At 36.8% G+C, this 18,748-nt stretch overlaps 1 protein-coding gene across 1 annotated transcript in view; it reads left to right on the forward strand.

The window, feature by feature from the left end:
• The window catches only part of LOC124799114 (zinc finger SWIM domain-containing protein 5-like), a 122,153-nt gene that overhangs the window by 95,429 nt on the left and 7,976 nt on the right, over positions 1-18,748 (forward strand). Inside the window, exons 5-15 of the mRNA XM_047262652.1 lie at positions 1,994-2,142; positions 3,840-3,990; positions 4,100-4,251; positions 7,370-7,530; positions 7,636-7,775; positions 10,484-10,858; positions 13,102-13,268; positions 13,888-14,132; positions 14,829-14,983; positions 16,046-16,209; positions 16,827-16,974. Of these exons, the coding sequence (XP_047118608.1) occupies positions 1,994-2,142; positions 3,840-3,990; positions 4,100-4,251; positions 7,370-7,530; positions 7,636-7,775; positions 10,484-10,858; positions 13,102-13,268; positions 13,888-14,132; positions 14,829-14,983; positions 16,046-16,209; positions 16,827-16,974 (2,007 nt within the window). The remainder of the gene's footprint in view (positions 1-1,993; positions 2,143-3,839; positions 3,991-4,099; positions 4,252-7,369; positions 7,531-7,635; positions 7,776-10,483; positions 10,859-13,101; positions 13,269-13,887; positions 14,133-14,828; positions 14,984-16,045; positions 16,210-16,826; positions 16,975-18,748) is intronic.

Below are 18,748 nucleotides of genomic sequence, written 5' to 3' on the forward strand. Positions count from 1 at the left end.
TATCGGCTTCTGTCTCGGGTTCTTCGGCCGACGTTCATCTAACGATTTTTCTGACGTTTCGCCAGCACGAGTGGCTGGCATTGTCAAAGCTTGACCCTCCATTGCCAGTGGTGAACAATGGAGGGTGAAGCTTTGACAATGCCAGCCACTCGTGCTGGCGAAACGTCGGAAAAATCATCAGATGAACGTCGGCCGAAGAACCCGAGACAGAAGCCAATAGGCAGTTTGTCAACATGTGGCCACGAAAGCCTTAACAATTTTATATTTAATTCTGCACATTTCAAGGCACTAGCCCAGTGATAAGTGTAACACATGGTGAAAAAATAGTAAATAGGGTGGAAACTTTAAAATTTGTAAGTGTCCGTATTGATAAGAATTTAAACTTGAAAAAACACGTTTTAGAACTCCTGAAACATGTTACTTCAGCCACATTTTAGCTTAGAATCATTGCAAATCTTGGGCAGAGGCAAATCAGTATGTGGACATATTTTTATTCAATAATACCATATGGAATAATGTTCTTGGTAAGTCATCTTTAAGAAAGAGTCTTCATTGCTCAAAAACTTGCTATAAGAATAATTCATGGTATTCACCCATGTCCATCTTGTACACATCTAGTAGTATTAGTAGCAGCAGCAGCAGCATCAGCAGTAGTTGCTGCGTTGTTTTTTTTCGTCTGTAGATGTGTATACAAGGATGCTGGACATCTCAGGATATTACCATTTAAGTAATTCACATGTACAGACTTACACATCTAATATGACAAGGATGGGACAGGTAGTAGGCCATGACCTTATAGTAGGAACCATCATGGCATTTGCCTGAAGAAATTTAGGGAAGTCACAGAAAACCTAAATCAGGTTGGTTGGATCCCCCACTCTCCTGAATACAAGATTGCTCTGTTTAAAACAGTGCAACCTCGTTTGTTTTACTCCTATGATAAATACTGTTTTGCAAATAAGTTGTTTAATAATGAAAAAGGCTAATGCTACATTGTTCATTCATTTCCCACTCTCAGTCACTGCGCACCCTAAATGTGCTATAAACATATTGTTTCATAACAGTACACACACTATCAGCCATTGCCAGGAATGCCTATATTAATGTATTTTGTTTCTGATAACTGTTTTACTGAAAGTTTAGACTTATTTGATAAATGTTATATCTCTACTGTTTGTATGCTATCTCATATCTGCTAACTATGATTGTCACCAGTCATTAACTACTCCTCTTATTCCTAATGGTTCTGGCTTGCATTTAGTAGTATCTTAGGGTCAACAGTACAAAAAGCTTTAGAAAGATCTAAAAAATATCTGTTTAAGGAGTTGGACATTCTGACTACTGCTTTACAGTATATTTATTCCTTGATGAATATAGATATAAATAATGCACTGCAGTTGAAAAGGAACAAAGATGTACATAATTACAATACCAGAAGAAAAAATGACATTCGTCACTCCACCTTAAGGTTGTCTTCAGCACACAGATGGGTGCACAATACTGCAACTAAATTTTTTGAACATTTGCCCAGTGATATAAAATGTCTGACAGCAAAGGAAAATTTTGAATCAAACTAAAAAATGTTGTCCTTTGACAACACCTTCTATTCTGCAGAAGAATTTCTAGTATTGTAATGTGTAAAAGGTGGTGGGTAGAAATTTCTACCTGACATCTGTATATTTAATAGGGTGACGAGGTGGAGGGGGAGGGGGGGGAGGGAAGCATAAATGCTCTGCATGTAACCATATTTACAATTTGATTTGTGATGTGAATGTAAAATGACTCATTTCACGTCATTGCAATTTATCATGCAAGTGAGCTATGTAACATGAAACTAGCAACACACAGAGCAAAATGGACATATTAAAATTGTATTAATTTTCATGGAACACAACTTTTCTTGCTCATTGAATTACTGTCAGTATAGTGTGCATTTGTAATGAAAGGAGCAGATCACCATATTAGAGTGTTCATCAACTGCTTTGTTTGGTAGGCGCACCCGACCCAACAGCTGGAGCAAGTGCAGATGATGATCACAGCTGGCACTTGGATGAGGAGCAAGTTTGCGAGCAGGTGAAGTCCTACCTGTCACAAGGCAGCTACTACAATGCTAATAAGCAACTAAACTCGCTATTTGCAAAGGTAAATTATTGTACCCAGATTTAAATATGAATTGGTGTATAGTTTTGTAAATAGTTTCTGAATGATTAGCTGGCATCTAGTTTTAAGGAACCGTTATTGTCTTCTAAGTGTCCTGCCTGGTGAACAATATGCAGTGTTAGTTACTGTAATTAATATTACATAAGTTAATATTTAATTGTCCCAGTATACATACTGTAGGGCATTAAACACATAACAGCAGCTGCGAGGTTCATCAATATTAACATCAAAATACAGTTACACTAAGTGATAAATAAAAATTTACTATGTGAATTGTTAGACTGGCCTGTAGTGAAACCTGAGGGAGTGTGATTAATGTTCAGTAGAAAGCAACAGATAAAAGTAGCAAGTGAGTAGCACCAGTTTTCTTCATCCGTTCTGATAATTATTAGTGCGGATGTATTAACACTAACCGTAACTTTTTGTTACTATACTGTAGAGACATTATGTGCAGTGGCTACTTCTGCTTGTCATTGTATAATTAGATAATTTCCACATTCTTGAAGGCTCTCCTGCAGGATGGACGTCAGAACATTATGTGTGTTTGGAAGAATGACTGTGACTTGTTTGACTATAACTTAACAAATATAATGTGGAATCCTGGGCTATCAGAAATTAATATTCTTTCTGTGTAAGCTAAGGAGAACATATACAGATTTAAGAAGATAGAATAGCATGTGAAAATAATGAGATCGTTTGGAATTCATGCCAGTATTTTCAAAGAATTGTCTTAATTTTCACTTTGCATAAAATGTTTGCTTCACATATCATGGAAACTGAACAACATACAATTGACAGTCTTCCAAACAACATAAAAAATACTGAGTAACTTAGATAACAATGGCAGTGTAGTCCAAAACACTTTTCACAAGTATACTACTAAGGCAGTTCAGTTTTCACAGTAGTTATGTGTGTTTGCTTTTTCTATGAATAAAACTGTGTCATTCTTGTAAGCGATGTATCGTTTCATTAAAGAAGTTAACTGTGTGCTCAACAATAATAATAATAATCACCATCTTTATTTGCCCAATAATAACTTTACAGTTGTGAACATACTCATTTTTGTAAGCATTAACTTGTTAATAAAATCATACTACAAATATGATGAATATGTATAATACTAAAGTTCAGATGTCTTTAAATAAATATTTCACACCAGTAATATTCTGGAACTGATAAATGTAAAAGATAATACAACACATAATAGGGTCAGAAATTTTCAAGCGAATGTGAACATCTTGTAACTAACAAAAATTTTAATTTGCCCTCAAAAAGATTTACATGGAGTTACTATATATCTCCAGACAACCTGTTAAAGCGATGTCTTCCAGAAGCAAGTGGATTATGATTTGAGGCTCTTTTGTTGTTCAGTATCATGTGATAATGATCTAAGGTATATTCTGTATTATATTGATGAATGTCTGTAGTCATTACACTATCTCCTGTGTTCTCTTTTATGAACAGAACTATCTTAAGAACATACATGGCTTATGCATCTAGTAATTATTCTTAATAAAATAATTCTTACATCACTGACACTTACTTATATCTACAGTTATTCTAACTGCCCTTTCTGGAGCCCTAATACCCTATGCATCTAGACTCCAGTTATCTCCCCCTCCCCAAACCTCATTACTATTTTGCAGATGTAGGTACCTGAATGATCTTGATTGTTCCAGGTGAGAGAGATGCTGAGAGCTAGAGATTCAAATGGAGCAAGAATGCTAACTCTCATCACAGAACAGTTCCTTTCTGATCCAAGACTGATGCTTTGGAAGACCCAGGGGACACCTATGACAGATAAATGCAGGCAGCTCTGGGATCAGCTAGGTAAGGAAGAGGTGAAATATTGTGAACAAATTTGTGTGCTTAAGGAAAATTTTTGAATACATTTTTCCTTGTATAATTGAAACTGAGCTGTCCTTTCTGTTGCCTACAGGTGCCCTATGGGTCTGCATTGTTCTGAATCCACACTGCAGTCTCCAGGAAAAGCAACACTGGAAAGCACTGTTAGAAAAGTGGACACTAATAGATGTTTGTCCACAAGAAGACCCAGATTTCAGACCTCAACAACCACCTCGCCAAGATGCTGCGGTATGTTGTTCCTTGAGAAAGTGGTGAAAAAGTAGTTTTATCTTTCATTTGCAACAATAAGTATGACAATGTAAAAAGTAAACTGTTGGAGTGTGGAAATATGTTGTATTTAAACTATAAAGACTGTGGATATTACAAAATATCTTTAAAACACTTGAGTAATGTAGTACTGGTGAATGTAGCATTTGTTCAAAGTTTCGAAAGGAATGAAGCCCTGAAGAAAAGGTAAGCAAAATGTGGGACAGATAATAAATGTCTGTGGGTACTGTAAGTACCTCTTCTTGTTCTATACGATTACTATGTTCCCTATGTATTACCCCTGCATAAGATTAATTAATGTTTGCAACACTGGAGTATCAATGTGTGTTTCTTCAAAAAAAGTATTTGTACTTCGTTCAGTTTCTTTTATCTTTCTTTCTCAACCAGAGATAGTGATAGTTCTTGTCGAATACTCATTAGACCATCTGCAGTGTAACAAAACCTCATACTTAGCAATGGACATTGCAGGGTGGAACCACAACAATATAGAGGAGGCATTGAGTTGCAGACAGGCACAATGAAAATACTACTAAACATTCAAGCTTTCAGACACAAAAGTCTTTCTTTGAAAATAGAAAATACACACACATTCACCACAAGCCTGACTCAGACCACAGATATAGTGGTGATATGTGGATGAGTTGTGCTTGTGTGAATGTGTGTGTCTTTTTTTATTTCTGAACAACTCTTTTGTCCAAAAGCTTAAATGGTTGGCAGTCTTTTCATTGTGTCTGTCTGTGACTCACTGGCTCTTCTATGTCATGAGCAACGATTTATCCTTTTCATAAAAACTCATATTTTATGCAGTAACGGATAACTAAAGGACTAATCAATCCAACCGTCAGAGTGTATGGTACTGTCATTGAGTAGACATTGTTTTATTGGAGATGCCTTCATTCAGCCTGTATAATCAGTGTAGTTTGCCAGTTCTGGGAAGGTTTTTCCATTTTCTGTATGCTCTGGTAAATGAAAATACCAAAAGATTTGCTGAAGGTGAAGGTTAAATTGAAATAAAGGCTTAGAACCTATGGAAATTCACATTCCAGGTTTCTTGATCACTGTGCTGGGGCCATAAGAATTCAATATATACGTTATATATGCTAATAAATGAATTTTGAAGCATTAACTTTTGCTAGCCACAGATATTTGTTTTAATACATCTCTATACAGTGTAATTTCATGGCCATATTTTACGGACTATAAGACACAACTTAATTTTTAAGCACTTTTTTAAAAAATAACATTTTTACCCTTTTTATTATTAGACCGTAAAGTGAGACAAAAATTCTTAGTTTATAAAACCGAATTGACCTTCAAAATCCCTGAAAATCATTTGAACTTTCTTCTTCTTCTTCTTCTTCTTCTTCCCTCTTCATGGCCATTGTCCTCTTCATATATAAGATGGTCTTCACTGCCACCAAGAGAGTTACTTATCCCCCACTTCTTGAAAGAGCTAACAGTAATGTCTTCTCTCACTCTAGAACACAACTGTTTTGGCCACTGACACATTTGTTTGACTGTAGGACATTTTAAAGAACCCTTTGGTGTGAATTCATCTTGGGTTTCATCCATCATTCATTTGTTCCATTACTCTCCTACACAATTTAAATGATTTATTTGTCGAGACATCAAAAGGTTACAATTGTGAAGTAAGACCTCCCAGAATAATAGCAAGCTCTGTACTTCCCTGTCTCAATGTCTCTTTCACAGAAGTTATCAAATGGCCACTAAACTGATCCAGCACAAGAAGAGAACTCTTCTTCAATAAAGCACCTTTCCATTCTCTCCCATACTCTGTTAATCCATAATTTCATACCAACTTCATCCACCCAGCTGTTGTCATGTACATGAACAACACCTGGTGGTGTTTCAGAAGGCTTTGGCATTGTTTTGGGCTTGAAAATGATCATCAGCATGAAATAAAAGAACAACAGTGTAATGCATTTTTTCATGTTCACTCATTTTTTTAGTTACAGTTTTTACAGTTACAGTTTTAGCATATTTCATGGCAACAGTTCTGTTACTCGGCATATCAAATGTCAGTGGAGTTTTGTCCATATTTGCTATTTGGCTTAGTTCCACATTGGTTTTCTTTTCATGTTGAATAGTAAAGTGATGAAAAGATAATATTTTTTCTCCATATTCTTGTGGCTTTCTGTGAGATATTTTGGTTTTGGTTCACATACTAAGTCCATGATGCTTCATAAAGCAGTAGTACCAACCAACTCCGCCCTTAAAATCTGTTAAGTTCCACTGTAATGCTAGTTTATGACCATGTACTGGAATCACTTTTGTATTAATTCTAACGCTATTTTGACGGTGTATGTAAATCCATTTCAATACGCTATCTTCTACTTTTGGCCATTTTGCATTCAGTCCTCTATTTGCACATTTACCCTTCCTTATTTTTTTTCTGTTCTTCCTTACTAGACCACCAGTCACATTTTTCTGTTGGTGGAGGGTCGAAATGCTGCTCAGCTGCACTGGTTCCATGTCCTTGTGCATATTCTATTACTTTCAATTTATAGCCCGCATCATATGAATACCTTTTATTTTTTCCCATCACGAAACTAGTTACTAACAAAAATATTGTACTGTTACTGATAACATAAGTGACTTTCAGTTCAAGTTCACTGGCACCATAGACTGCTATGACTCATCATAGGCTAGACAGTGTTCCAGTTTTGTGATGATGGGGTAGGAGGGAGACGGTGTTAGCAAGCTTGTGAGTCCCCACAACTTTTGTTCGTTGCATCAGTGCACTGCTGTTGCCAGTTGAATCCAATTTTGCCAGATAGAGAGAGGTTTCCCGTGGCACTGAGTATATGGCAATTTTTAAGACAGTACTGAGTATAAGATGCACCTGAATTTTGGAGGTAAATTTTTGAAGAAAAAAGTGCACTTTATAGTCCTTAAAATACAGTAGATTTTAAATATTACAATTCCTTCATTTTCATTACATGTCTGTGTATTTCTGTGCCATTTTTATGTGTGCATATGATTTATGTAGCTGTAATTACAATTTTGTGTGATATTTTCCTTGAGTTAAGTTTTCTCCTTTTACCAATTTTAGCAGATGCATGTGAGTGATTCCTCAGATAGTAGTTCTGATGATGAAGGGGGAGGTGATGGAGGCTACCAGGGTATAAATAATAATGGTCGTCCTCGAACCTCAGGCCACAGAAGTCATCATTCAAGAGCCACTACCTCAGCTGTACCTAGAACAGTGTTCCACAGGTACCACTTACTTTACCATTTGTTTCTGTTTTGTAATACATATCAAAACTATAGCAGTCACATAGACACTTCAGTTAAATACACTTGTATTTTAAACTTTTTTAGGGCAATGGATGCAGTTGGAATGTCCTGGGACAACTTGCATTTGAAACACATTCTCTCAAGTGATACATACTGTAGCCATGTTCCTGATAGTTCTCTGCTTTGTGGAAGTTTCAACTCACAAGGGCAACCATTGTGGCATGGTAAGTTTTGTAATTCAATTATTTAACAGTCTTAGCTGCCTATGGAGTATTAATTTCTTTACTCTTTTGCCAGAATTTCTGGCTCACTCTTCTTCTGAGAATAGTGTTCTCTCTTCCTATTCTTGCTGGTTTCTCATTAGATAGACCTACCACTTCTGGTATTTTTCTCTGAGATGGAGAGAAGTCTCATATATCTTTCTTACTGAGCCCATGCTTCACTAGATCTAGATTCTGATGTACTTCTTTCATCCATAGGACCCATGTCTTTCTGTTCTGCTGATAAGTGAATAAAATGAATATCTTATTTGCAGCTCTTTTTGGTTTTGCGCTTTTAGTGTTATTGAAAAGAATATCTTTTTTATTGTATTTGAGATCTGTTCAAACTTTTCATTTACTTTCTTCTCTGACCTAAAGTGAAATGTAGCTCATTTGCTGTTACCATTTTTTGGTTCCAGTATTTTCTTTAAAATTTATTTTTTATTATTTTTTATTTATTTATTTATTTGTATTTATGAGACTTTCTTTATGGTAGTTGTCTCTGATGGATGTTAAGTTTAAGTATTTACCATGGTCCTGTAGCGCCAGATTTCATGTTTTGAAAGTTTTGACATCATACACTTTATCTATCTTCTCAGGTATGCATATTATTTCTTACTGTATATGGGCATGTACCTCTTTGTCCAGTTTTATAGTGTGCCAGGCTTTACTGATTGCAGTGTGTCTGTACACTGTAGGTCTGACTGAAGTATGTAGTAAGTAGAGATTAAGTAATACACTAGACTCCTGCTAATCCGGCCATTCCTGGTGCATATGGGTGCCAGATTAGTAGATTGTAGAGTGTCTGAAATTTATTTTATTCATTTATTTTGTTTGTTATTTATTTTGAAAACATAGGGGATATCGTGTAGTGTACGTTATTAAACCGAAAGATACAATTTTAAAACGTAGAGGATATACTTTATTAAATCCAAAAATACATTAATTTTCAAAGAAAACTTAGTCCTTGAATGTATACTGTACATAATATACAGTCGTATCACTCATTAGGAAACATGTCCCTAATTTTTAACTGTTGCAATGATGATACGCGACGGTGGCATGCTTTAACACGCACCCACTTTACAAGCATTACATCGGTACAGCATGTATCTGATTGTTGCGTAATGTGCTCCAGGAAGATCTCAGCAGCTTCAGGACCACCAGTGTGAGAAATCTTCATGCTCTCTTGTCCTGTGTCCTCTTCTTCATCACTTTCATCATTACTTTCTTGCATACTTTCGATTATATCTTCATCTGTTAAAGTTTGGTCCGTATCACAGTTTTCCTCATTCAGCCACTTAGTAGCATCTTCATCATCAATTTCTTCTCCTCCTGGAAGATCGTGGAACATGTCAGTGTACAAAGTAATTGATAAATACGAATTGACGGGCTCATCACTGTCACTCACTACTGGATCCAACTCGGCATCAATGGATGGTCACAAGTTTATTCAACGCTTCATTATGGTAGCGCACTCTACTTTATCCCATGCTTCGGCTACTTGGAAAACAACATCACGTATAGTCTCAATAGAGTAGTTTTCACTTTTGTTCAGCAAGGAGATGAGAAATGAATGTCGATAATGATGTTTAATTGATTTCAAAATTCCCTGGTCCATGGGCTGAATTATGGCTGTCATATTGGGTGGGAGAAAGAGTGCTTGTATACCATCGGACTTTAGTGAAACATCTGAAGGATGACTGGGAGCATTGTCAATTATAAGGATAGCTTTAAATGGAAGCTTTTTCTTCTTTACCTCTTTTCTCACTGTTGGTACAAGCATTTCATGGAACCACTGAGAAAATATTTGTCTGTCCACCCACACTTTTTTCTGAGTGCAATACCACACTGGTAGGGTATTTATGTCAAAGTGTTGAAAACAACGTAGATGTTGTGATTTTCCAATCACCATAAGCAGTAGTTTATGACTCCCATTTGCATTACGACACGCTATTAATGTTACGTGCTGTTTTTGTTGCTTGTAACCACAAGCTTCCTTCTCGTTCTTGGCAGCTTATGTTTTTGAAGGAAGCATCTTGTAAAAGAGTCCTGTTTCATCAGCATTACACAAGGCATCAGCAGTTAAATCTTCTTCCTCTATTATCTTCCGCATTATCTTGCTTACAAATTCATTAGCATCCTTATCATTAGCTGAGCAACTTTCCTCGATGACTGTCAGCTGCTGAATGCCATGTCATTTTTTATAGTTTGATAGCCAACCTTCACTCACTGCAAACAAGTTACTATTGCCAAGTTGTTTGTTAAATCAGCTGCTTTTTCCTTTATAATCGGGCCACTGACTGGAATTCCTTTACTGTTGTGTGAACCATCTATAAACAGCTACATCCAGTTCTTCATAGTTACTCATCCAACACTGAACTCAGCAGCAATGGCTTTATGTGAAGAACCTCAATTTAACTTATCTAAAATTTCAAGTTTCTGCTTGAGGTTAGCGTAACACATTTCTTTTTAGTAGACATGATTCCGAACTGCAAAGAAAGCTGCAATTTCAAATACAGTATATAAAGCACTGTTTAACTAAGCATTGTTGCGCATGATAACTCATTGTGCACATGTTTTTGGATGTGCGCCAGATTACTGAGAGGCCGGACTACTGAGGGCTGGATTAGCAAGAGTCTAGTGTATATAATGGCACTTTTTTGTTTCAGAACCATTGCCGACATGTGCGGCTCGCGTGGATGCTCTGCGTTCACACGGCCACCAGGGAGCTGCCTTGAGGCTGGCAGTGGCAGTCGTCCGCACGATGAAGCAGCAGCAGCTAGCCGCACAGCGCCGTTGGCATGAGAGCCGCCATCGCATGCCTGTGCTGGGAACGCCATGCTCCTCCCGCTGCCCGGCAGCCATTCCTGTTCCTCCTACAATCCCTGTCCCTACACCAGGACCAGCTGCTGGAGTGTCTGGGACAGGCTGGGGGGAGGGATGGGTCGGTCACCCTCTAGACCCAGTCGGATGTCTGTTCGATACGTTGGCTGAAGCCTCACTGGTCCCAGATGATCAGACTCCTCGTACACCATCTTACTTTGGTAAGTGCATTGAAAAGTTTTTCTCTTCACATGACTTTAGTCTGAAATGAGCTTGATGTAAATGGAACTGTGGATGGGGGCTGGAGGTGGGGACAGATAATCATCTGTCTTCTGGCTTTTTCCATCCAGTACATCTCAATTTTGTCTCCTATGCCACTTTCCTCATCTCAGAATGGTACTTTATTTGCACTACATTCAAGGGGTAGCCATAAAGTCTTAATTATGACCTTGAAAAAACAATGTCACATAATTAATTTTTTGTTTGTCTGCAGATACATTTTGCAGTCATAGTATACATTCAAATCTCTGTGCCACTGTACCTCAGCACACCACCAGAGGCGCCATAAAACAGTGGTGCAGCCCATTGATAAAATGAAGTATCATGTCTCAATTTCTTTTTGGCTACAGCCAAAATGTTGCACCTGTTTCAGGCTAATCCAGATTGGTAATTAAGTATTAGTCTGACATGGCTGTGACATTTTTGTTGCTACCAAAACAAACTGTCTCATGGTACTGCATTTTATCAACAGGCTGCACTTTAATATAACATTTTAGTGTTTTATTCAGAGGGATGCATGTCTTGTATATATTTTTAGTCAAATCATATGCTCTTTCCATTTTGTATACCCTTATATGTGTAGTTGGTCTTTCTGATTAATTCTGTTCTATGCTGTCTTCAAGATATTTAAATCCAGTAACCCTTTCTATTTTACCTATTTATGTTACTACAGTAGAACCTCACTAATCCGTCCCCAACAGTACTGGACCATGGCCGGAATGCCGAAAAGGTCAGACTATCAGAGTAACACTTTTATTGTCCCAAAACATCACAATACAGTACAGCACAACTTTAATTTTCAACTGGAAATACTGTCTGAAATGTTGCTCCTTGTTAAAACAGTAATAAAATGTAAAGAAAACATTTACACACTAAAATTGCACAAAAGTGTTATGCACAGTAGTGCATGTACTGTAAAATATATATGTATCATACAATAATACACTGTTGCTGTAGTTGAAAGTTCAATATCTATACATATGTTATTACATTACTGCATTGACATGAAACTGATTTGCACTTAACTGTTTAAAACATGAGAAATAACCCAGGAGAAAATGTTCCGGTCTTAACCAAGATGAAAAAAGTCTTTAATGTCATTTTGCTTAGCATACGAGAGTTTTGATTTAGCCAGTATGTTCTACCATTTTCTAATCTACAAAATGTCTATTGGGGTAGACCTATACCTTTGTTCAGTATATTGAAGGGCTATATCAAGTGCATTCTTAGCATCTGTAAGTGATATTCGAGCCGTAGATTCATTGTCTTTGTTGTCATCATGTTTCTTGTATTCAACAGTTGTTCGAGTTAGAGTGTCAATGAGATGCTTCTGTTGTGTAGTTGTACTGATCCACTCACTTATGTCACTGGGCTCATCGACTGCTTGTAAAGGCAGCACCACTTGTTTACATTTAGTTGGTGTCATTATTTAGTTTTACACACTTTAATGTGTAAGAAGAACATTGCCAATAATTTACACTTAAGAATCGAGACAGAAACAAGTTATTTCATACTAAAAGTGATCGAACTATTCCACCTAGCGACAGTCAACTGTCTACTGCTCCATTTTGCAGATAATGAGCCATCAGCAAATCCAGTCTTGACTGTAGCAGTGGTCCATGTAGGTAAAGAAAGACTAAGTGGGGAGTCGGACCATCTGAGATCAGGTTAGCGAGGTTCTGCTGTGTATATTTTAGAGCGTTTTTATGTTTTTCGTGTATGTAGTTTTTTGACTCAAATTCTGTAATCAGTTCTGTTTGCAATTTTCTCTTAAAGATTCATTTGATTAATTGTTTCTGTTAGATTTTCTGAATTTATTTCAGAGCTATCCATCAATGTTAAGAAGTTGACGTAATTCCAGTCTATTTTCTTCCGAGAATTTTCGTTCACACTTTGTTATTTTTGAGCTCCTCATTTCATATCCTTATACTTACTTTTCCTGTCTTTGTTGCTGCTTTTTCTTTTTATGAACTGAACCTTTTCTTCTCTGTGACACTGAAAATGTTCTTTTCATTGTCAAGTTACAGCACTAAGGAATGATTCACTCATTGTTGGTGTGTCACTTTCATTCATAGGTTGCCAGGTTCAGTGCAGTACATGCATACCAGAATTAGAATCTCACAAAAAAGTGGATAGAAAAGTTGTTGTGTCTCCCTGTTACATGATCATTCACTCTTGTCTGCAGACCCTGTTGGCGTTGATGACACAAGTGCCAACGTTCCTCCTCGGTACCACCATGTTCCTGTTGTGGCTTCTCGTGATCGTTCAGAAACTTACCTTACCCTTGCAGTGGAAGTAGCTCTCATTGGACTGGGTCAGCAGCGTATTATGCCCACAGGACTTTATGCTCAGGTAAGAACCAGTTAATATATTATTGTTTATATTTATTTGATACTCAGATAACTGCCTTTTTTGCAGTCTAGTTTTTACTGTCCAACTGCCATATGTAATTGATCTTTAAGGAAAAAAGTAATTTTAATGTTTAAGGTATTATTGGTTCTTCAAGAATAATATAACCTTCAGGTCACTCCTGGTGACTGGTGCAATTTCAGGTGTATAAATTATCAGATGTTCTGTAACTGAGGAAGCCAGTCTAATGATTCTATTAAATTAATGGAGAATTTCATGAATGACAGTATTTACTAAATATTTACATGCATGAAACATTTTTTAATCAACCATAATGGAATTTTGTCTTCAGTGTTATTTCTGTATGTAATTTTTGTTTCCTAGATGTTTTGTTGGACTCCATAGTGCATCTATTATGCTGTATTATGTTACTCCAATAATTTTAAAAGTTAACACATATCCCAAACTGTATCCTTGAGCAGAAAGCTTAGGAGAAATTTAAAATATACGTTCTAGAATGCCGCTGTAATTCACATTCATCAACGAAAACAAAGATCGGATTCACTTAACTTAAAAAGGACAACAACTTTAAGCAATAATCATATCACTTTGTTTTCAACAGGAGAAATCCTGCAAACAAGAAGATCGTCTGATTGCAAAGCTGCAGGAAATAGAACTGGACAACAGCCTGGTTGCGGTGCTACGGCGCCAGGCAATTGTATTACTTGAAGGAGGCCCTTCAAGTGGACTGGGTATTGGCATCCATCCAGAAAGCATTCCAATGCATACTTTTGCTAGGTTCCTGTTCCTCTCACTTCTCAACTACTACCCTGACTTAGCCTATGAGGTTGGTCTACGTGCTATGAGGTTAGTGCCTTTTGGTAATTCTTTCTTTTGCTGATTCTATCAATGTTAGAAATGTTGTAATGTGTATACCAACACTGATGGAGACTGTAGAGAGAAAAAGATAAATTTTTTTGGAGGAAAGAAACTAGTTTTCTCAATTGGAGAAATGCAAGCCAAATAACACTAAAAAAAATTCAAAGGAAGATTTTTTTTTTTTTTTCCTGGCTACTTACAACAAAATGTTAAGCATCTGGACAGCTTACAACTGCATGCTGGACTGGGGCTTGAGCCTGGAATCTTGTCTTTTGAAAGCGATGCACTTACCAACTGGGCACCCAGGCATAACTCACAATCCATCCTTACTGTTTCATTGCTGGAGTACCTCTTTCTTACTAAGCAGAATGTGAAGCTGCAAGCAGAAAAAAAATAGAGCAACAGTTGATTGAGCTCTCTATTGTTTAGACAGTCAGCTAATTTACTTGTTAGGTGATGAGAACCTATTGCCTTGTCCTTGATTACACCAAAGATTCCTGAACAGTCTCTGTTCCAGTCTCTGATCAGTGATTTTTTCAGAATTGTTTACCAATGTGAGTTGAAGTATGTCTTAACATCATCATATCATTTGTTATTTCCAAACAAAAATACGTGTTGTTGCTACTATGAGATTATCTTTTGAAAGTGGGATACAGTTCACTAAAATTGAACTGCATGTTGTAGGTTACCCATTTTGGAGGAGCATGAGGATGCTGATGACCCAGTCAATGCAAATGTGAATTCATTAGTCCTGAGTCGATATCCACGTTGGTTTACACTGGGCCATATTGAAACTCAACAATGTGCATTGGCCTCAACAATGCTCAGTGCAGCAAAAGGTATTTTTATAACAACATATCTACCTATTTTTTGGCCTGAAGGATTGTATTGTAATTCATCTGTCCCTTAATTATAAAAAAAGAACTGAAAATGACCAAAGAAACTTCATTAAAAGAAAAATGAGATCTTAGTTTAAGTAATGATATTAGTACAAAACAACATTCATTGTATACTGGAGTTGTTGAGCGTTAGACAAACAAGTAAACAAGAGCTAGAACATAATAACTCAGCTTAAGAACTTGCACTCTTTTTTCACACAAACAGGTAAACATACACTGATAAGCTAAAACATGGGACCTGTGTTAGTAATCAAAGACACACTGACAGCTGTGAACCACTTGCATCCATTTATGCTTGATATCTTCCCTGACGGCAATGTCACCGTTCAGCAGTATAACTGTCCATGTTCAGAGACAGAACCATGCTACTTTCATTTGAGGAGCATTATAGTTAACTCACATTGATGTCTTAGTGAGCGAATTCACCTGATGTAAATCCTATGGAAACCATCTGAGTCACTATCACTGTGTATGCAAATCAGTGGCATGTTATTTACATGAATTACGTGACCTGTGTATAGACTTCTAATGTCACATACCTCCAAAAACCTACCACAAACTGTCAGATACCTGATACTCAGAATCAGTGATGTATTTCATTCCAAAGACAGACAAACAACCTATTAAGCAGATGTTCATAATGCTTTGGCTCATCAGTGTATAAACACGCAGTTACATATAAATACGCAGTTACATTGAGCTGGCATTATGACTGCGATGTAATAGATGGCTTCGTATGCATATCTTGTGTGCTGTTGAGAAGATAAAAAATTTGTAGAGTGATTGATTTTTATTTATATGGCTGTCCATCTTTAACAACTGCTCTATAAAATGTGTGGTGGTTTTCACTCAATCAGTTTACTTTGTTTTACCCCCAGTTTGTTCCAGCATTACATTAATGAGACCACTGTTTCTTTCAATTATGTGAGTTTGCTCTTTAATGGATAACATTACTTCTTACAATGATGCTATTCTCATTTCTGTGTCATTTTTATTTTACAGGTGATGTTCTTAGACTCAGAACTGTACTCGAGTCGTCACAGCGCCATATACATAGTTCCTCTCACTTATTTAAGCTAGCACAAGATGCCTTTCGCTTTGCTACTCCAGAAAATGGGCCAAGGCATCCAACACTGTTGAGTGTAGCCTTTGAATTAGGACTGCAGGTAAGAAACTTGAAAGACAATGCATTATTTGAGTCTTAAAAAAATAAAAAGTACTGGTTTTAGTTTGCATTTTGAGTGGTTTATAATTCCAAAGAAGATAGAAATGGAGCATGCCATTCATCTCAGTTGATTTACCAGAATCTGTTTTCAATAAGGCTCTCGATATTGAGGCAGCAATTATTTTCCTTCCACATAAATGTAAAATAATGCAAACCAGAACAGGTAGCTATATGTCGGTTTTGATCATGCATTCAAATGAATGGAATTCATGTTTTGAAACTAATGAAAAAATTTGTTTCTGAAAGAGCTTACTGTAAAAAGGCAGATTGAGTTATTAAAAAAAATACCCACATCCAAAGCATAAAGCTACTCTTTTCTTATTATTCTTGAAGAGTCAAGTTTGCCAAGATTGGTAGAAATTCATTTTATTACTATTACCAGTTTTGGTAGATAAATGCTGTCATCATCAGCATATATCTGTTGAAACTTGTTATAGTAATAAAAAGAATCACTAGCAATCTCGGAAAACTTGATTTTTCAAGAATAATATAACCTATAGATCACCCCAGTGACATGCAATGTCAGACGAGTGTAACTAATTTTTTTTTTAATTTCAGGTTATGAGAATGACATTATCCTCTTTAAATTGGAGACGTCGTGAAATGGTACGATGGTTGGTAACATGTGCTACAGAGGTGGGTGTAGAAGCTCTTGTCTCAATCATGCAGAACTGGTATCAACTCTTCACACCTACAGAAGCGACAGGTAAATGTTTGTGTCATGTGTATTGGAAAATGGATTAAAAAATTTATATACAGACATATCATGTTGTTTTCAAGAATGGTTATTTTAAAATATTTTATGAATTACTTGTAAATGAAATGCTTAAAGGAGGTCCTGGCCATGGAAGAAACTATCTTGGACACTGACTCCATACAGATTGTTGTGATGTGATGTGCTTATTTAACTGCTTTGATTATGTTGTTTGTATTGTTCACATTATTCCTTGACATGAAATTCTTCACATTTATAAGCTACTACTATACCTTGGTTATAGCAGTTTCTGTAATCTTCACTTTTGATAATCAAGCAGTAACCTTGGATGTAGATAATAAACAACTATACAGGTGCCTTATTCAGGCAACCTGATACACATTGCCAAGCTTTGTACAAATGCAGTTTTCATCTGTTTGGAACAATCTCTTGTCATGGAGCTGATGCCAAAGATATTTTTCACTGCTTGGCAACTGGTGTTACTCTATGCTGTCATATTGCCTTGTGCTGTAAAGTCAATTTTATTTGTGCTATGCACTTAATAAAATTTTCATAACAATAAATCCTGTATACAGCAAAGCTTTCTGGTTGCAAATCTCTTTGACAGTTTCGTGGAAATCGTATACACTTCGGTGTCCCTGCAAAGACAGTTTCTGTGAAGCATGACTAGCAAGATCATCTTTGCATATATATAACATGCATTGTATGCACAACATTGGATAGCTTTCCATCTGCACTATAAAGATGCATTTTCAGATTGCCTATAGATATGGTTCTGAGCAAATGCCAAGGAACATGAACTTACAGAAATAATTGTTTGTGAATGTATCAGCAAACATCTTGAAAGTTAGTGTACACATAGTGTTTTTTCAAAGTCACTCGCAGTCACTCAGGAACAAAGGTGCTGAGTGGAAATAGGGCCAAAATTTATATCACTTTAGGGATCACTTCAGAGTTGCGTGTGTTGATAGTTTCCTGTGCAAGCACGAAATGTAAATGCAGACAATTTCCTCACCGTACGAACATAGCTGCATGCATTTATCATCATTCTGTTTGTCTGCAGTGAGAAGGGGAAAGTAATGATGGTGCTGATGGAAGAGATGAATGTACAGTTTCCCAAGATTTTCAGGTTGAGTAAGTAGATGGTGTGAAAATTATGGAAGGAGGGACAGGATGCTAAGAGTAATTTGATTGAGATATACACCCCAAAGAAGAAACAGCAAACTGTTGACTTTAAAGATAAGATTAAATTTGCTGTTAGATGGTAATTTACGCTGATTAACCAAAACATTATGACCACCAGGTTAATAGTGCACTGTCCACCTCTGCATCAGTTCGATAAGTCCTTGGTAGGTTTTTGGATATATGTAGCACCACATGTCTATCCACAGGTCAGGAATTCCTGTAAATTATGGGCTGGTGGTTTGTGAGTGCAGAGCTGGCACCTGACAGCATCCCAGATGTGTTCCAGGACATCCAGATCAGGCAAATTTGATAGCCAGGGCATCAATGTGAGTTCACTATTGTGCTCCTCAAACTGCAATTGCGTGATTCTGGTCTTGCAAAATGAACAGATATCCTGCTGGAAGATGATGTAATTGTTGAGGAAGATATAAAACATGAAGGGATGCAGATGGTCCACAGTACTCTTGACATAGTACACAGCTATCAAGGTGCCTTCAATTATTTCCACAGGTTCCATGAAAACCCCAAAGACTGTCCACCATGGCATGATACTGCCTCTACTGACCTGCATCCATGTTAC

Source organism: Schistocerca piceifrons, chromosome 5 (assembly GCF_021461385.2).
Source record: "Schistocerca piceifrons isolate TAMUIC-IGC-003096 chromosome 5, iqSchPice1.1, whole genome shotgun sequence".
Classification (NCBI taxonomy): domain Eukaryota; kingdom Metazoa; phylum Arthropoda; class Insecta; order Orthoptera; family Acrididae; genus Schistocerca; species Schistocerca piceifrons.